The sequence below is a fragment of the Peromyscus maniculatus genome, chromosome 9, assembly GCF_049852395.1.
Source record: "Peromyscus maniculatus bairdii isolate BWxNUB_F1_BW_parent chromosome 9, HU_Pman_BW_mat_3.1, whole genome shotgun sequence".
NCBI lineage: Eukaryota > Metazoa > Chordata > Mammalia > Rodentia > Cricetidae > Peromyscus > Peromyscus maniculatus.
The window spans coordinates 1652873-1672137 of NC_134860.1; the positions used below are offsets into that span (position 1 = coordinate 1652873).

General features: G+C 41.7%; 1 protein-coding gene across 17 annotated transcripts in view; it reads left to right on the forward strand.

Annotated features, from left to right (window-relative positions):
- Erc2 (ELKS/RAB6-interacting/CAST family member 2) overlaps positions 1-19265 on the forward strand; it is a 905605-nt gene that overhangs the window by 280912 nt on the left and 605428 nt on the right. For all 17 annotated transcript variants that reach the window (XR_013042143.1, XR_013042144.1, XM_076544121.1 and 14 more), the window contains one exon: positions 1642-1716. Coding sequence is in view for 15 of the 17 variants with exons in the window: in XM_076544121.1 (XP_076400236.1) it covers positions 1642-1716 (75 nt within the window). In the remaining 2 variants the exon portion in view is untranslated. The remainder of the gene's footprint in view (positions 1-1641; positions 1717-19265) is intronic.

Below are 19265 nucleotides of genomic sequence, written 5' to 3' on the forward strand. Positions count from 1 at the left end.
GACAACTGTTTCTAAGGTCAATCTTTCAAAAGCCCTTGCCATCTCCAGGAAGCTGAATAATGCCCACATTACCAGATCCCTTCAGGCACAAGCTCTAGAAGACAGAGATCTCTGTTTCTATCTTCATATAAGAAGATCTGTAGTTCTAGACTCTATCCCTCCCAGGGATGTGTTACCAGAAGAAATGTGTCAGCTGAGGTGAGAGCATCTTAAATAGTTAGGGGCAAGTTTTAAAACCAGAGTTTAAGGAACAGTATTACATAAGGTTGCTGATTTGTGTTGCCTGGAACATTGTGGGTGGGATGTGATCCTCAAAACTCCAAGCAGGTTGGTAGTGCTAAGTACCCAGTTGGTCTTCAGCACACCGTCCAGATTTCCTGGTCACTGGCCTAAAAGGTTACCAAAGGAAGATACTGCTTACCTGCCCATGTGCCTTGTCTCAGATAGGACTGCCTTTTAGTGTGGAATGTGTTTTTCTAACAGTTTTTACATCCCTGCTCCCATCTTTATGCAATGGTGGTAACAGTAGGTAGAAGTGATGGACGGTAGTTAATTTTAAATGCCCTTCTGGGAAAAGCTAGATATTAATTACATGGTCCATTCCCAGTTTTTACATCAAGTCTACAAGTACTGCATATTGACTCTAAGTTGGCTTTTCTGGAACCAGAAGTAAATCTTAATCTCCATAAATGACCTGTATCAGCAGGCTGCATATGTGAGCCCTGTATGTATGTATTACCCCTGGTAATGACTTTCACAAAACTGTTGATATCTGTTAAGAAAATCAAAGCATGGCATGAACAAACTTTGTGTTTTTTTCTTCTGCTGAGATGACTTTTCAAAGTCTGGGCAAATGGTTCTTTTGAGGAAAGGCAAGTGGCAGGGGAGCCTTCAAGCTTAACATCGTAGTGATGCTGTTTGTGCTTTAGCTAAGGAAACCTCAGCCAGCCTTCCAGGAGTTCTTGGGTATACATATCTGGCTTTGAGTGATTTTGTCTCTCCTTTGACATAGTTGGTTTTAAAGCCAGTTTTAATTTCTTGGCGTCATGATTTGGTAAGCATATCGCCCACAGATGTGATTTTGAGCAAGAACCTAAAGTGTGAATTCAGAAGTGAGAGATTCACAGGGACTCATCAGACCACTCCAAAGAAGTGTCACACAGTTGTACTGAAATGGCTTTCAACTGCTCACTGCAAACCTGCTCCAGTAGCAGAGTGCCGTGCGAGCCAGGGAGCGAGCGGCAGATTTGCAGCCACGTTAGTCATTTTCCTTCCTCTGTCTCCTTGCTGGGCTTGTGCTGGGAGCGCAGAGTAACACGATTTAGTAGATTATGATTTGAAGGCTGGGCACAAGCCCGTGTTGAACAGTGTTTAGACTATGATTACTTTCTGGCTTTGTCACAGTTGACATTAATTATTGATGGAAGTTTCAGAAATAGCGCATGTGCCAGGAGCGTTTCGCCGGAACGCAGGCTGCAGGCAGGAGGGATGCTGAAGAGTGTGGGGGCAGAGGCACCTGTGGCTTGTTGATGTCTGCATACAGGGAAGCCGGACCTGGTGGGCTGTGTGGTAGCTGTGTAAAGGTCATGGTATAACAGAAGGATGAACCGTCAGGCTTATTTCTATCGTGTTCCTCCCCAGGAACTGCACCGAAGAAGCCAACTTCAGCCGGAGCCAGCCAAGACGAAGGCTCTCCAGACTGTCATCGAGATGAAGGTAGGAACTGAGCGCGTTTGTCAAAACCAGCGGTGCCTGGGAGTTTGTTGTGACTGGACGGTGCTTGACAAGCATGTGCACGAATCCAGTGTTTTTCTCTAGACACCATGGAGGGTGCTCCGCTTCCAGCTCACTTTGCTTTTCTTAGCGCATCTCATTTATTGGCCTTTTAATTAAAGAGCTTTTCCAGGAAAAGAATAAAGGGCTCGAGTAGCTCTTGTTTAACAGGAGCTGGGCTCCTTCCCAGAGTGTGACCAACACCTTTACAGAGTTTGTTTGAGCGTTACAAATGTTTACTTCTAAATCAAGTACCCCTCCCCCATTATAATGGACAGACACCTTTGAGAAACTAGGACTTGACATGGCGATGCACTTGGGGTCATTAAATCAGAAAGCTCTACTGTCCCCAGCAGTCACTTTTCAAAGAATGATACTTTAACTCCAGTATTTTCTTCTTAGCCAGTCTGGAAGTAAGAATAATTTATTGAATGCCTGCAAAGTATAGAAGTGCTATTGAGAGGCATAGAGAGAAACTATTTCAAAGAACAAAAAAGAAAAGAAATCCTCGAGGCTGGGTTTAGGGCATGTGAGGAATAATCAAGTTGGTGGTGATGGACACATCCTGGTCTCTCTAATCAGGAAGGAAATGTAAATGAAACATGTTTGGTTTGCCAGTGTCTAGACATTTGAACTCTTCTATTTCCAATTTTCTTTTTCTTTTTTTCTTTTTTCTTTTTTTTGCAAGGAAACAAATGGTAAAATTGTTTATTTTAGGAATAAATAATTTCATTTAAATTGTCCTATTAAGGAGAAAATGTTTTCAGCATGAATATATCTGCCGTCTGTAATTCCACACCTGAGTTCATACTCTAGGTTCCCAGACCTTATTGTCCTACAAGAATCCAAAGGCTGCTCGCAGCTTGCTGACTTTTCTGTCTCACAGTACAAGATTCAAATCATTTCTCAGAAGTTCCCAGGCTCTAGAGAAAAACTCATGTGAACTGTTGAATTTTGGGCATGTGCAATTGTGGCAAGATTTTTTTTTTTAGTCCGTGGCTGGGTTTTTATCGGAGGACTTCGTTTCATGGCGACAGTGTAAAACATTGACTTGACAGCAAACACCTCCCAGCCAGTTACATGAATCAGGGCGTTCAGGAGATACTTGAGCAGGTTGGCTTGAAAAGTATCATTTGAATGAAATATTAATAAGATTGAACAGTAAGGATTAATAGTAGCTTGTGGGTTGTGGTTGTTAATTCATGTAACTTTATTCTGCACTTAGAAGACAGTGGTTAGGTACTGGCATTTTAACTTCTCATTGCAACCAAAACTGAAATTAGATTGAAGGGAAAAAAAAAAAACACCTCAAAAACTAAAACTTAAAACATCACCCCACAGACATACAGATACAGATACACAGACACAGACACATGAGAGAGAGAGAGAGAGAGAGAGAGAGAGAGAGAGAGAGAGAGAGAGAGAGAGAGAGAGAAAGAAGAGAGAAATGAGCTGACTTTATTTTATAAGCGTGGCTCTTCCTCCCTTGTACCTACCTTTACATTGACTGCCTCCCTGTTCACAAAAAACAATAGAATTAACATTTTTTTAAGTAAAAGAATTCTAGAGATCTCTTAGAAGTATCTGGCCTTGGGTGGTAGGTGTTCCCTTGTTAAGTGTCTCCATTTAAAGACAACTTCATTTTTGGTGACTGTTTAAAGTAGAAAAATCTGTTTTATTCTATTCTCACTTCGTATTTTATTATAAGAGAAAAAGTAAAGAACATTCATTTAGTCTAGCTAACTGGGGAGGCATAAACTATAAGGACAAAATGAATATAAACTTACTCTCAGTTAAGTGAGGTTAAAAGTTTTCATTTATGGATGTTGGTGATGCTGAGTCTATATTTTTAGGACAAATGAAGGTCAATATATGTCTGAGGAAGCAAAGGACAAGTCCTAGTGTCCTTTTGGTGCCTCCTAGCTCACATAGGCTTTGGTATTTTATCTGTGGAGAAGTCTGCTCCCATTAGCATCTAGACTCCACACACCTGAAGTGAGTTCTGGAGGCTCCTGTGCAGGGTCATCTCCTACATACATCATGTGTGTATTGTGACAGAGGCGCTGATCTCATCTCATTTTGTGTATTAGAAATTAGGACAAGCCTTAGAGGGGACTAGTGAATAGAATTTCAACTCAGAGCTTGGAATTTGAGATTGTTTTTTGTCTTAGATTTGGCTGAGCGTCATCATTGTTATTTAGTGCCTTGCCAAATCTAAAGTTAGAAAGAGGTTTTTTTTTTTTTTTTTTTTAAGATGGTCACATGTCCCATGTATCTCAAGCTGGCTTCAATTTTACTATGTAGTCAAGGGTGACCAAATTTACTATGGAGTCAGGGGTGACCAAATTTACTATGGAGTCAGGGCTGACCATGAACTCCGGCTCCTCCTGTCTTTCGTTCCCAAATGCCAGGATTACATGCCACCATGCCCTATTCAGAAATACAGGGAAGGCTCTCTTAAAGTGTCCCCTAGTTTCAGGAAGATGGCATGAATTAGAGCAGACAAAATTATCGCTTACTTGTCTCTTGTTCCTCAGGGAAACTGAGGGTGAAGTTCTGAGCCCCATTTGTTTCCACCAACAGCATCAACTCTGCAAAGGGGCTTGGTGGGAAAGTGGTTTGCAGAGTCCTGCTTATCTCAAGCTCTGTTTTTGAGCTCCATCCCAGGGCTCTCTGAGAGCTCTGTGGGCCCCACAGACTGGCTGCTTTTGTGTGAATGTCTCTGCAGCGTTAGCCCTAGAGAAGTCCATCTGTGTCCCAATAGGGGACCCGTCCTCCATAGGCACACCTCCCACCCAGTCTCCCGAGGGAAAACAAGAGGAGGGAAGGAAAACCAAGCCACTGATGATTTATCTTCTTGCAGGAATCTCCACGTTTTAAACTTGGCCCTGATTTGGTGTGGCAGGTATGTCCGGCATTTGCACGTAGAAAACTGTGTGTGCTTCTCTGAGAAATTCCTTTCCTGTGGAGCTCCTGAGGCCCCTTTTCTGATTCTGGTCTAAGCTCCTTTCTGCTCTTTTGGAGTACTGCCTGCAGCAACAGCTCAAAGGCTGGGTCTTCAGTTCTCTCTTTAATGCTAAGCCTTTGAACGAATACACTCTAAGCCGTTTTGATGGTAAATTTGACGTGAGCATTCTGCCCAAAGCTTTCACTCTTTTGAGTTTATTGATAAACTATCCATCTTTAAAAGTGAAAAGAGAATGGAGTATATGAATGGTTAACACTTGTCAGCTAGCTTGAAAACTTTTCTTGCTAGAACTTGTAAGCCGCTGAGAGTCTAATTCTGTTGAAGTCACAAGGAAATTTATTGACCCATTTAACTGAAAAAGCAAAATAATAACAACAAAATCCAAATCACAACAGGGTCTGGCTCCAGACACAGCTTGATCCACTTTTTGTGTCAGTCTGTTCCTTGTCTTGTCCCTCATGAGAGCTGTTCCCAGACAGCTTCTCCCTGCCTGTCTGAGGAAGATGGCCGCCACAGCCCCCAAATTCAGAGTTAGAAGGGAAGAGAAAGTTAGGTTTTTGGTTTTTTGTTTTGCATTTAATACAGAAAATCAACCAATGCCAGAGAAATGATGGTTGCTGAGATAAGGTATAAAACTTCAGGCTGAGCTTAACAGCCCAGATTGAAGAGAAAAAGGCCTTCTGTTCTCTCACTTGCTTAACAAGTAAAACTGATGATCAACAAAGGCGTTTTCTGGTTTGGGGAGATGTCTTGGCTAGTAATGAGCTTACCGTATAGATGTTCTAGATAAGTGTGAGGACCTGAGTTTCAGATCCTCAGCTCAGCACCAACACAAAAATCCAGGCATGATGGTGCACACCTAAAATCCCAGCCTTGGAGATGTGGAGGCCAGTGGCTGGTCTCTGGGGCCTGCCAGTTAGCCAGCCTAGGCAGTTGGTGAATTCCAGGTTCACTGAGAAGCATTGTCTCAAAACATGAGAGCAATTGAGAAAGACACTGGGTGTGGACCTCTGGCCTCAATGTATGTATATACTTGAATGAGTGTACCCACAAACATATTCATAGCCACCTATCCAACCCCCCCCCCACATACACAAAAGAAGAAAGTCAAACTTCTGTTAGAACAGCAGAAATGAACCATTCTTCAGCAGATTTTATCAAATGAATATCCCTGAATGATGTAAGAGCTTTAGTAGAAATTTCAGAAACCATACTTGATCTGAGGAGCTTGTTAACTACAGAAGATTAAGAATCCAGGGGCATGATGTTGCGAAAATATGGGCTTTCTGTTGGAGCATGGGCCTTCTGCTTTGTAGCTGTGTGGCTAGCTGAGGCAGGAGTCACTTGGACCATTCTGTTGAGTGAGTATCCCTTATACCTGAAGGCCGATGGAAGCAGTTGGAACTAAGCAAGAACAGCACCAGACTTCAGTAAGACGCTCAAGCGAGGCTGGGGTGGTGCTGGCACACAGCTCTAATCCCAGCACTTGGGAGGCAGAGGCAGGTGGATCTCTGTGAGTTCAAGGCCAGCCTGGTCTACAGAGTGAGTTCCAGGACAACCAGAGCTACACACAGAAACTCTGTCTTGGGAAAAACAAAACAAAACAAAAGCTCAAGTTCCTTCCTGTGGCGCACAGGAGGGCATGCCTGCCTTCAGCTGTGACTTGGGGTAGAAGCTGGCTTTTCTTAAAAAAACTGAACATTGCCCTTTGTCTTTGTGCCCAGGCAGGTGTTGTTGTCCTGCAGATGGGTTCAGATTCCTCTAAGAGTAATCTTAACATTTGATCAAATTGACTTCATTTGGGCTTGTAGGGTGTAGGGGAACATTTGACTCCAAACCTGGTTCAGCCATAGCCGGTAACCCTCAATCCCAGGATCGAGTCAGAGGTACTGTGAGATAGCCATCAGGTGTTTTTGGACTCCAGACCCTGTTTAGGTTTATTTCATTCACCTTTGAGACAGTCAGGGGTCTTAATTAAAATGATTTCTTCTCCCAGGATGCTGTCTTCTAGGAAGATTTGTACCATATACAGCTTCGTCTGGTTAGGCTGTAACGATGGCATCTAGGCTTTGAGACTATGACCCACCACAGCTGTGGCTCTGTGGTAGAGAGAACACTTGTTAACATGTGTGACACTCTGCTTTGTATGCAAGTAAAGTAAATGAACGGCAAACAAAAAAACTGGTTCCTATTTTTTTATGGATAATAAACAAAAGCAATAAGCACAGTAATATCGTTAAGCAAAGTAGCTCCTATGCCAACAGCGAAGTCTCCTCCCACATAGTTAAGTAGTTTCAGCAAACCTGGGAGGTGACATGATGGTCCCAATCTGGATGATAAAGCTATGGTTTCGGGAAACTAAGCAACACGATCAAGACCCTACAGCTAGCTGGTTGGCAGCTAAGATTTGGACAAATACTCTTCCCCAGTCCCAGCTGTGCTCATGGAGCATCTGCTTTGTGCCTTCCACACTACAGTTTTGCTAGCGTGGCTGGCAGGTCAAGTGGCTTTTCTTGACCTCATTTTCAGCGCTCATTTGGGACAACGCGCAGGGACTTACATCTGAGAAGAGCAGAGTCAGCCCTGAGTGCTGGAGAAGCCCTCTGTGGGTTTGCAGGACTTCAATGCTGTACTTGGTGCTGGGAGGCAGGGCTGATTCATTCCACACACGTGTTATCTGCCCTTCAGACGTGGCTCTTGTAGCCAGCGTGTATCCTGTTTCCCACTCTGAATTCTGAATCTTATTATGAAGTCTTTTAACAGTGAGGTATGACTGGTTCAGACTTGCTAAGTCTTGTTTTTGTTTTAAATAAATATAAATCTTTAAAATATTTTCCTATTTTTTGAATTTTATATAATATATTTTGATCATATTCACTCTCTACTTCTCTCCCTAATTTTTCCCAGATTTCCTCGCCTCCCTACCCAAATCAACTAAATGTCTCTTTTTTTATTAACCCACTCAGTCCATTTTGTGTTGCCCATATATTCCTTGATGTGTGGCTATCAATTATGTGTTATTGGCCTACCAGGGGTCACACCCTTAAAGAAAACTAATTCTCCCTCCTGCAGACACCATCAACTTTCTGTGGTTCCTCAGCTAGGGGTGGAGGCTTATGAATGACTGCCACAGGTCCTGTTACCATGAAGACCATGTTGCTCTGGTCTCCCCTGACTTGTTGCTTTTAATGTCATTCTGCTCTTCTTGGGTAGCCGCTGTGTATGTGTATGATATAGAGTTCTCACTCTGGCTGAACACTCTATCAGCATTGACATTGTACACTTCTACCGATTCTGAGTGTTTGTGCTAACCACCATCTACTGCAGCGAGAAACTTCTCTGATCAGGTCTGAGAGGCACAGACACAGTGCAGTTTGGTCCTATATTCATTTATCATAATAATAATAATAATAATAATAATAATAATAATAATAATAATAATAATAATGTCATCCTTGGCGCCTATGAGCTCCCAACATAGGTTCTTGGTCAGATTTACTGTGCTGGGTATGTGTGTCCTCTTATGCAGCAGGTTTGAAATCTAACCAGAAAAGCCTTTTTAAAAAAAATGTGCTCCATTCATTTGTGATACCAGAATTATCCTGTAGCTTGGTTTTCCCCCTTGGGAAATTTCTTCATATTTTCATCTTACAGCTTGAAACCATTTCTGTCCCACTTAATTATTTTTCTTAAGTAAGGGGGGAGTTGTGGGTTGTAAATGACATCCAAAAACAGCAAAAGCAAAATGTCCAGTTAAATGTAGCTCTGAATGATATTTAATTGTCTTTAGAACAAGTAAGATAAAAAGAAAAATACAGCATTTTCTTGTCTTGCTGGAACTCTTCCTGTGGTATGTTTGATTCTGATTGTTTGACCGGGTTTCCAGTTGATAATTACTGCTATTAACTTCATTAGTTTTGAAAATATCATTCCTGAATTTAAAGCACACACACCAGTGTTTATTGAGCACTTTTTTGTTTGTTTGTTTTTGTTTTTTATTTCTCAAGACAGGGTTTCTCTGTGTAGTTTTGGTGCCTGTCCTGGATCTCACTCTGTAGACCAGGCTGGCCTCGAACTCACAGAGATCCGCCTGCCTCTGCCTCCTGAGTGCTGGGATTAAAGGCGTGCGCCACCACCGCCCGGCCTGAGCAGTTACTTTGTACACAGTACCACATAGTGGATCTTTAAAACAACAACAGCAGCAAAACACAACTGAGCTGTCAGTCATTAAGGTGCTAATAGAAGTGAGAGGACCAAAGTTCGATAAGAAAGGGGCAGGGAAGGGCAATGGGAAGCCAGAGGAAACCAAATGAGAGGGCAGGGAGTGCTGCTTGGGGAAAATGGCATTAGAGAAACACCTTGGAAACCGGTACAGGTGTACAGAATGGATGGGCTGCATTGTGGATTGTGAGCAGTGGAGACTACCAGAGTGAAGACAAGGAGTCTGTGCTGCATAAGGAACACGTGGGGAAGATCAAGCCATCCACTTGGTTGAGAGGAGACTTTTTAAGCCTAGAAGCAAAGGAAGAGAAACCAAGAGAAAGAAGGAAAGAAAAACAGTAAAAGTCAAAATTAGTGAATTGAAAAGTTAACATTTTTTAGATAGGAACACCAAAGCCAAATACCAACTATCTGACAACAAAAATGACAGATCCTGCTTAGAACCCCAGAGACAGCTCAGATAACCAAAGCAGGAAAAGTGGGACATCACTCCAAATCTTAACGTAAACAGGAGAGTATTTGTGAATGATTCATGATAACAAATTGAAATTTTAGGTAAGTGACTAAATTCTATTAAAACTACAACCTGCCAAAACTGTGTGAGTAGGAATAGAATATCCAAGTGTCCTAGAGTCTAAAGAAAGTGATGATGTCATTTAAAAACTCACCACCAAGCCAAACAAATCTCTCAGAACCCAAACACAAATTTTGTAGGTTCAGATGTCATCTTCAGAGAATTGTACCAAATGTTTGTGGATGGAGCTAGATAGATCATAGGAAAAGTATTCCTAAACAGAATGGAAGGGAGAACTGCCTGGCCTGTGTGCCTTCTGCTTAAGCTTGATGCTGCTGCCTGGCCCTACCAAGGCACTGGAAGTAATTGTGTGAATAAACACCACTATGAATTATTTGAATGAAATGAATGCAATTATAGACAACATGGGAAAAGAGCAAAGTTGTACTAATATTTGGATATCAGTGTTAGTCTCCATAGTGAAAATATAAGGAAAAAACGAGGACTTAAGTAGACACAGAGAAAGCCTTTGATAAGTGTAACATCTGTGAAAATCACTTGATTGGAAGTGGAGAGTTGTCTTAGTCTAAGGGGGGTGGTTACAAGAAAGATGTAGCAAGTATATTTCACATCAACAGTTGATCCCTTTCCCCATGACTCAGGGATCGGGTGGGGGTGTCTGTTGCTCGGTAATGCTCTGGGTATCACAAGTCTAAGAATTAGAAAGGAATAAATAAAAACATTTTTATTTAGAGGCAATATGATTACAAGTACAGGAAATCTCAACTGTGTGTGTTTGGATTAAAAATGGATTTAGTCAAATGTCTGGCTCATATTATAAAAATCAATCTTCTATTAACAATTATGAAATGAAATTTATATCTTGTCAGTTATGATGACATTAATAAACCCAGAATCTCTAGAATTAACTCTAACAATAATTTTACAAGACCTAGCCTATTCATTCCATGAAAGGCTGTACAGCAAGAAGTAGCAGGCTATTGGTCCATGCAGCACACAATTAACATCCACAAAACAATTTTAAAGAATCCAGATCCAAAAGAGCATGTAAAACATGCTGTCCTTTGCGTCCGCCAAAACTAATTAATGGTGTGAAATACCCAGATGGTAGCTAATTTCGAGTAGGAGAGAAGCAGTCGGGGCTCAGGGAAGAATATCCTGGCACTAGGTGGTCATGTCCTGTTGTGTGAGCTGGTTGGCGTATGCCCAGTGATCACTTTATTATAGTTCACCATAAGCGGGTTAAATCACATGAGTTTGGTAACTTGAAATATCTATTACCTTTATGTAAAATACTCATTTAAAAGCAGGAAAAGCTCAACAATCAAAAGCAGATAACCCAGTTAGAAACTAGACAAAGGAGTTAAACAGACGTTCTCCAAAAAAAGGGATTCAAGTGGGCAATATGGACATCAAAGGACCCTAGGTATCATCAGTCATTAGGGAAAAGCAAATAAAATTATATTTAGATCAACTCCTCCACTCCCATAGAATGACTAAAATAAAAATGACAAACAAGGAGTGTTGAGGAAAGATGTATAAATATTGGATGGCTTGAATGTTCATATGGGGATTTAAAATGATGCAGACCATTTTGTCAAACTACTGGGCACTATCTCAAAATACTAAACATGACCCAGAAATCCTACATCCAGGCACACCCACAAAATTGAAAACAAGTGTCACTATCATTTGTCACACCTACAATAAATAAAGCCACCAAAGTGTCCATCATGAAGAAATAGAGTTAGAGGTATCCACAGTGTCAAATGTTACTTAGTAAGAAATAATGCATTACTGATTCATGCAGCAACCTGGAGAACTATGAAGACATAATTATAAATAAAGGAAGCCAGTCCCAACGGGCCATCTGTTACCTAACTTGAATTATATGAAGTGGCCAGTAGGAGCAGGCTAGTGGCAGAAAGATGAGTGATTGCTAGTAGATGTGGGGAAAGGAGAGAGATGAGTCACTGCTAACAGGTGAGAGCTTTTGGGACCTGAGAATGTTCTAGAATTAGCGGTGATGATTCCACAAACCACTTAATTAAATATGGGCAAATTTTATGTTCTGTGTATTATATCTCATATCTCAGCTGGTACTAAATTTTAAAAAAGTAAAGGAAATGATCAGTATGATGATTGTAAATGTTTACTTGAGGTACCGTAACTATAATGTTAGGAGTAGAGCTGTATTACTGCTCTTATAGAAGATGTCCCAATGTAATTCCCAGGAAGGTTTTGAGCCTAGACTACTAGGCTCAAGTAGTCTTCCTGCCTTAGTCACCTGGATTGCCAGGATACTACCGCTGTAACATATAAAGAGGTTCTACTTATCAACATAGAACAAATATTTGGGGAAAAATATCTCAAAACGTTGACACACACTATTTTCCCCTCTAAATTGTCATGCTGTCATGTTACATTTATTATATAGGGATGACTTGTAATTATTATTTGGGAAAAGCAACAATAAGGTTGTTAAAAGAAAAACCCATCACCTCCGCGAGAGATGGCATACACTTGTGATTCTAGCTCGGCTACAGGAGACCCTATCTACAGCAAAACAAAACAGCAGCAAACATTCCCCCAATAAGCACCTATCAATAACAACAAACCATCATAAAAACCTTAAATTATTATACTTATTTTCCTTGACTGGACTGTGAGGATTCCAATGGAAGGATCCTGGTATTGAATAGATATTCAAGGAATTATTTTCTTCACTCCCTTCCTTTTAATCTGGAAATTGAGTTTTGTCTGCTAAAAAAAAACAACAAAAAAACGCTACATTTGAGGAAAGTTCAACAGAGAAACAGAATTAAATAAGCTTACTTTAGGCAGAGTCTCAGCTCTGAGTGCAGTCATGATTTGCATTTTGAAAAGACTTTCAAATGTCTTTGAAAGGAGAAACCAGTGGAGAAAAAAAAAAAGTGAATCACATCATAGGAGCATGATGGTCCATGCTATAATAAATGACCAAGGGGTTTCCCTTTCTTGGTTCCAAGCATCTGGCAAGACCCTGACCCCTCCGGCTCTCATTAAACTCAACTGGCAAATGGAGGGATTGGAGTAAGTGTCCTGCTTTAAACATTCTACCAAGTTTGGAGGCTTTGTACCGAGAATTTGAACTCTTAAAAGATGGCTCTGATGAGTCTGACTTGAGGTGACATTCTTGTAGTATTGAACCCTCAGCTTTTTGTCTTGAGTCTTGGTCAGCAGAGTGCAGACTAGCAGCCAATGTTTTGCGCCATTGCTGGTGCACAGTGCCCAGCCTGGTGTTTATTGAGGGAGTGCAATTTCCTTCCTGATGTGCAGCCCTACCAGTAGGGTTGAGAAGTCAGCCACGGGCCTCATGTGAACTTCCCTTTGCAAGCTGTGGTAATGACAGTGTACCGACCATCATCAGCCTCATCCCTAAGGCACGATCCCCTTTCACATCCATCAGGCAACACTGGGGATGGTGTGGGCTGAATTCCTTTACTGGCTGTTGCTTTTTCCATGAAACAAGCTGGTTGAACACGGGAAGATTTGTGGTATGTTTCAGAGAACCTGAGAAAGCCTCTGCCCCAACCAGAGCCATGGCTAGGGCTAAAAGGAATAGGAAGAATAAGTTCAGGTTGACTGCAAGGCCAGAGAGCATCTTCACCTATTTATCTACCCGAGGAAGGCTGGAAAAGAAATGGAGAGGGAAGTATCCATGTCTTTAGCCTCCCTGAAATGTGTTTGCTGCCTTAGAGAGGCACGTTTCTCTGTCTGCTTTTTTCAGAGGATGGGTAGCTAGAATCCAAATGCTCTTTGTACTTTGGTATGTGGGTGCATACGTGTGTGTGTGTGTGTGTGTGTGTGTGTGTGTGTGTGTGTGTGTGTGTGTGTGTGTTTGTATGTGCTCTCATTTGAAAGAAGTTTTTGAAACCTCTCTATCCCTTATATCTCTCCCCGACATCTTCACTGTTTTCTCTTGAAGTTGCTCTGCGATTGTCAGACAAAAAACTGTGTGGGGAAGATCTTGAATCGGCCAGGTGTCTAAAGTGGAGCTCCTTCTCTGAAGCTAGTCTTGCTTGAGGTTGGTCAGGAGACAGTGGGATCCCACTATGTGAATTAGTCTTCTATTTCAGGAAAGTTGTCTGTCAAGGAAGCATTCCAGTTGACTGATTGAACTCTTAGACAGACTGCTACTCAATGGTCTCCCAACTATAAAATGGCAAAAAGAAATAACTAAGTTGATAAGGTTATTATGGAGGGTTACTTGAGAATTTGCTAGCATAGGGATTCTCTAAGTAATCAGTGAGCATTGACTATTGTTGTTCTGAATTGCATTTTTAATACCAGAATAAACAAATGTTTGATTTTTTCCATGCTATTCCTTTCTGTATGTTCAGGCAGCACAAACTTATTTATGTTTTTATATTTTATCTAAGTGAAACATAAGTGGGAAAATGCAGATATGAACTTAAAACTTTTGATGTATTTTCCAAGCTGAGAACTTTACAAACCATTGTATAGTGTTGTATCATTTTTCTCTGAAAGGGATCTGCTTCTCTTAGAAAATCATTCATCATTTTTGCTTCCTCTCTTGTGGGTGCTGAAGCAACAAGTCTCCACCTGGCACTTCAGAGCCTGTTTGTGTCACTTGTGTCATGGACACACTGAAATTATTTCATCCTTAGTTACTAGCCCTGTCCTGGTTTATGTAATTTGGAAATCTAGGGAGCGGATGATTCAGGGGGAGTTCAATCTACTTGTCCAAATGGTGATCCAGTTTGTTTATTCTTGATAGAGGGCCTCCCTGAATACCCTAGGTTGGCCTTGAACTTGCTATTCTCTTTCTGTAGCCTCTTAATTGCTGAGATCCCAAGTGTATGCCATTAGGCCTCAATTTCTCATTTTGTCATCACAGTTTCAGTGGAATTGCCCCTGTTACTACTGATATCTTGAACCTGTCTTTGATTCTCATTTTTCTCAATTCTATTCACTGTCTAATTTTCTGGGACTGTCTATGATCTCCATCAGTTTTTATTCCCCATGCTTTTGATAATTCTTTTATTTATTTATTTTTCCTAGCCTGGATCTTCAGCCATGGCTGAAGAATGTTTCACCACCAGTTTGGTGATTCCATCATCTCCATGTTTTTCTATGCCAGCTTCTGTTTGGATCATTAACTCCATCCTCACCATCTTATTATCACCTCATGCGCCAGTTTATAAATGATGCCCAGTCATCCCCAGGAGCACACTCCTAACTCAGTTCTAGGGATGACTGTCATTCCATCTCATCTTCCCTTTGTTTCCACCTCCTCTGTAGTGAAATGTGACATCCTCTTCTTTTTGTTTTTAGACAGGCTCTTACGGTGTTAATCTGTAGACTAGGCTGGCCCCAGCCAGATTCGCAGAGATCCACTTGCCTTTGCCTCTCGAATCCTTGTGGTAAAGGTTTGTGCCACCACACCTGGCTTATAATCTGCATTTTTTAGTTTTGTCTGTTTCTTTTCTCCTCTTTGCTGTACAACCCTCATCATTTTCTAGTTCTTCCGAATATTATATGCTGAACATCATAATAAGTACTTTTGAGTTTGTAACTTCTGGCTGGCAAAAATTTTATCTTTCTTAAGTTAAACTTACTCATAGCCAAAGCCCTCCTTAGGCTCTTGTGCTCTGTGAAGGTTTTTGAACTCCAGAAAGACTATCTTAGCCCCTCCCCCTTTTAAAACTTGTTTATTTCCTTAGATAATCTTACATCTAACTATACCTTGGACACTTTCATACTTACCTCCTATGCAACAGGTGACACAAGTCTTATTTACGCATTTTGGCAATCCAGTCAGTGAATGGTCCAGGTGTAGGCCTGCCTAGTTATTCGATATGTTCTAAGACCTGTCATTGGCTGTTGTCAATGTCATACACCATATTTTCCTTATTCTCAGAAAAGGAGAGAATGTCCTGTATTTATGTCTTTTCCTTAAAAGACACTGGTTGGCCTTGCTAGAGTTACAAGTTCACTCCTGGACCAGTCGCTGAGTCTGGAGATACATGGATCTTGTCTCTGGGCAGGGCTAAACAATTGAAAATCCTCTTAAATCACAGCAAGTTGGGCAAATACAGTTCCTAAAAGGCAAAAAAAGTTGACCAGAAAAAAGGCAAAATGAAACAAGAGGACCCGCCCCCCAGATAAACGAAACCCCAAGCAGTAGCTGTGCAGACAACGTCTCCACTGTGGTTACTGTTCTGGAAGCTTTCCATGTTGTTTTCCACTTAATTATCACAGCAGTGTTAGGAGCATGGTCACCAGGTTTGACCAGGTGGAATCCAAATAGAAGCTGCCATCTTGCCCGGTGTACTGATGGGACTAGAGAAGGGACAGACATACTGGTGTGGTGTGATGATGGTGCTGCCTCTTCTCTCCTGGTGGGGGCGTCCATGCATGATAATGTTTCCCAAGCATTACAAACACTTGCAAGTTTCTTAGCACACCCAGAAGCATGTTCTAATTTCAGAGAGGCTGAGTATCCCATCTCAAAATTTAAAAGCCTGAATTGAGATCCGCACCTAGGTGCGTGGCTCCTCAAGGCTGAGTTTTCACCTTCTTATGCAGTGTGTCTGGGTTTTTATCATTCTCTCTCTCTTAAAGATTTATGTATTTCATGTTATGTGTAATTTGCCTGCATGTATATATGTGTACCATGCGCATACCTGTGGAAATTACAGATGGTTGTGAGCCCATGTGGGTGCTGGCAATCAAACCCAGGTCCTCTGCAAGAACAAGTACTCTTTTTTTTGTCATTTTTTCTTTTTGTTTATTCTTCTCTCATATGTTACATTCCAATTGCAGACTCCTCCCCCGCTTCTCCTCCCAGTTCCCCCCTCCACTACCCCCCCACACCTCTTCTTTCCCCTAGATCCACTGCTCCTCTGTTTCCTTTCAGAAAAGAGCAGGGCTCTTAGGTACTTTTCATAGATGCGCCATCTCTCCAATCCCATTAGCTTCTTTTGTTTGGTCTAACTCTGTTAAGAATAACAACAGATTCATAGACAGAGGCCATACAGTAAGCTAGTACCATAAGAGAGATGCACTTTTTTCATGGTTTCGTATCAGTACCATGTATATCAGGGTCAGGGTGGCAGGAAGGACATGGTCCAGAGCAAGGGTTTCATAGCAATGAGTCAGTGTAGACAAATGAGATTATGATAAGTGGCTAACTTGCCTTTAATTGGTTGGAATCTAACCTGATCCCATGTCTGTGCATTTTCCCATGAAGGAGCAGATATTTTACAAACAGATAAGCACAGAAATGTCATCTAGAACCTGGCATGTCCTTTGTCATCTTCTAATCTAGGTTACTATCTGTTCATAGTTTGATTAGGACCAAGACAATGAGGTTTTGGTTTCCTGGTATGTATTCTTTTTCTTCAAATATGTTGTAGGCCTAAGTCAAATTCTTTCTAGAGTACTTGGCTGGGGCTTGTGCAACCATGGTTAAACCTCACACTGTAGGTCCTTCCAGAGCTAAGACATGACTCAGCTAGCTTAAGACTCAGGGCTACACGGTTGTGTTTGCATCTGCAAGTAGATGACTTTTAAGGGTTGAGCCTTCGCAAGCCTCTGTGGTATCCAGCAATAAAAGTTTGGAATTCTATTCTAAATAAAATGTAATATAATTATGTAGGACTGTTTCCTGAGCATTACGTCTTATCTTCTTTAAGCCAGTTTGGGCCTATGTTGATCAGTGCCTGCTAGTGGATATGTGGCCATGGTGAGTCCCATGCTCTCTGAAAGCTGTTTATATATTCTCTCTTGTCCTGATATTAAAATGAAACCCATAATTCCTGCTGTATTCAGAGGAAAGTACATTGTGATGCTTAGAATTCACATAATTGTTGCATTTTGTGATGAACTGATATTTCTTTTTTAAAAATGTTCCGCCCACTCGCCTTTTCAGCCTTCAGTTCCTAGAGAGGAATTGAAATCTGTTCCTTGCTGTTTAAGGGGAGCATGATGTTTGACAAGCGCAGGAAGAGTTACAGTGGCATTCTGACTGGCATTCTGACTGGCACAGCCGATGTAGGCCGTTTCCTCACAGGATTGCTGTGTCTTATGTGCCAAGTTCAACAGCCTTTGCAAGTAGGTTTGTATGTCTCTACATGTGTTCGTTCGTCCAGTAAGTTGCTCTGGTCTCTTTGCATTGAGTCTTGTCTGTGGTGCCTGATGGACCCCTGCAGTCCTCCAGGGCACTAGCATCTCCTTGTGACCTTGGGAAAAGGCAGGTTAAGATTTCATAGTTTGGAGTTGGAGCTCGAGATTTTTGCCCAGGTGATTCCCATGCAGCTGGGGCCAGGCTCCTTCATGAGTAACAAAGATCTAGACTATATCCCTTCGATGAGAGAGAAGGATGCCCCAACATCTTGTTTTGGTTTACCTGCTATCTCCCATACCTGGCAAAGTGATTGGTACTAAGTAGACGTCCAATGTACATTTATTGAATGAATGGGTGGATGTGTGAGAGAACTCCCTGTGTCTAAGTTTAATACCAATCTGAAGCATATCTATTTTAGAAAATCCTGGATTCGTAAAAAAAGAACAGAAGAAACTTACTGGGTCTCCCTGCTCAGCTTCCATCTGCATTGCTCGGTGGTGCTCAGCAGCTGTTGCTAACACTCGTGGCTGGGTTAAGAGTTACCATGGTGAGCCTATGGCTGCTAGGAGTACGGTCTTGTGGCTTAATTTTTACTTGTATATCAGATACTTATTTTAGCTGGTGGATGTAAAAATGCTCTTTAGTGCAAATCATTAAAGGGAAGCTGTGACCTACACTTTGTGTAAAATTTTACAAGCATTATTTTATGCATGTATGAGAAGAAATAACTTGTAAGAGGTCAGACATTTTCCCTAATAGGGAGCAGAAACAAACATATTTTAGATTCCTCCCCCCTCAGTATCTTAAAATGTTATTACAGTCTATAACCAAAATATAGCATTAAAACAAGACAACTTTATGGGCATCATATCTCATGGCTGTTGAGAAGGTATCAACTCAGACATGAGGGGTGCATTCAAGATGATGAGAGTCTATGGCATTGTTTTATTGCCCTAGTCACTGCAGATTCTCAGTCCCTCCCTCCCTCCCTCCCTCCCTCCCTCCCTCCCTCCCTCCCTCCCTCCCTCCCTCCCTCCCTCCTCTCCTACCTCTGATCTTCCTTCCCTCCCTCCCTGTATACATACATCCTTCTTTTTCTTTTCTCTCCTTTTCTTTTTCATTACCTACCACTTCTCTTCTCCTATATCTGTCTATATAGCCTAAGCCAGCCTTGAATTTGTAATCCCTCTGCCTCAACCTCCCAAGAGCTATCTATGGTTATAGGGATTATAGGCATGTGCCACCCAGCTCAGTTAGCGACCACTTTCGAGTGACAGAAGCTGATTCGGTAATCTGAATATTTAAGTCCTACTTGTTTTAAGTTTGGATAATTGAAGAGTATTTTCCCTTGACAAATCCAAATCACTGGCTTCTGTTTTATTGAGTCATAGCATTGTGTGCGCATGTGGCATGTATGTGTGTTTGTGCTCCTATGTGTACATATTGAAGTCAGAGGTCAACATCTGGTGTTTTGATTGTTCTCTGCATTGAGTCATGGTCTCTTTGTGAACCTGGAGCTCCCCAACAAGGCTGATCTTGCTCTCTAGCAAGTTCCAAAGGCCTCCTGTCCCTGTCTTCCCAGCACTGGGATTGCAGGTGTGTGCCGCCATGCCTGTCTTTTTAACACAGGTGCCAGG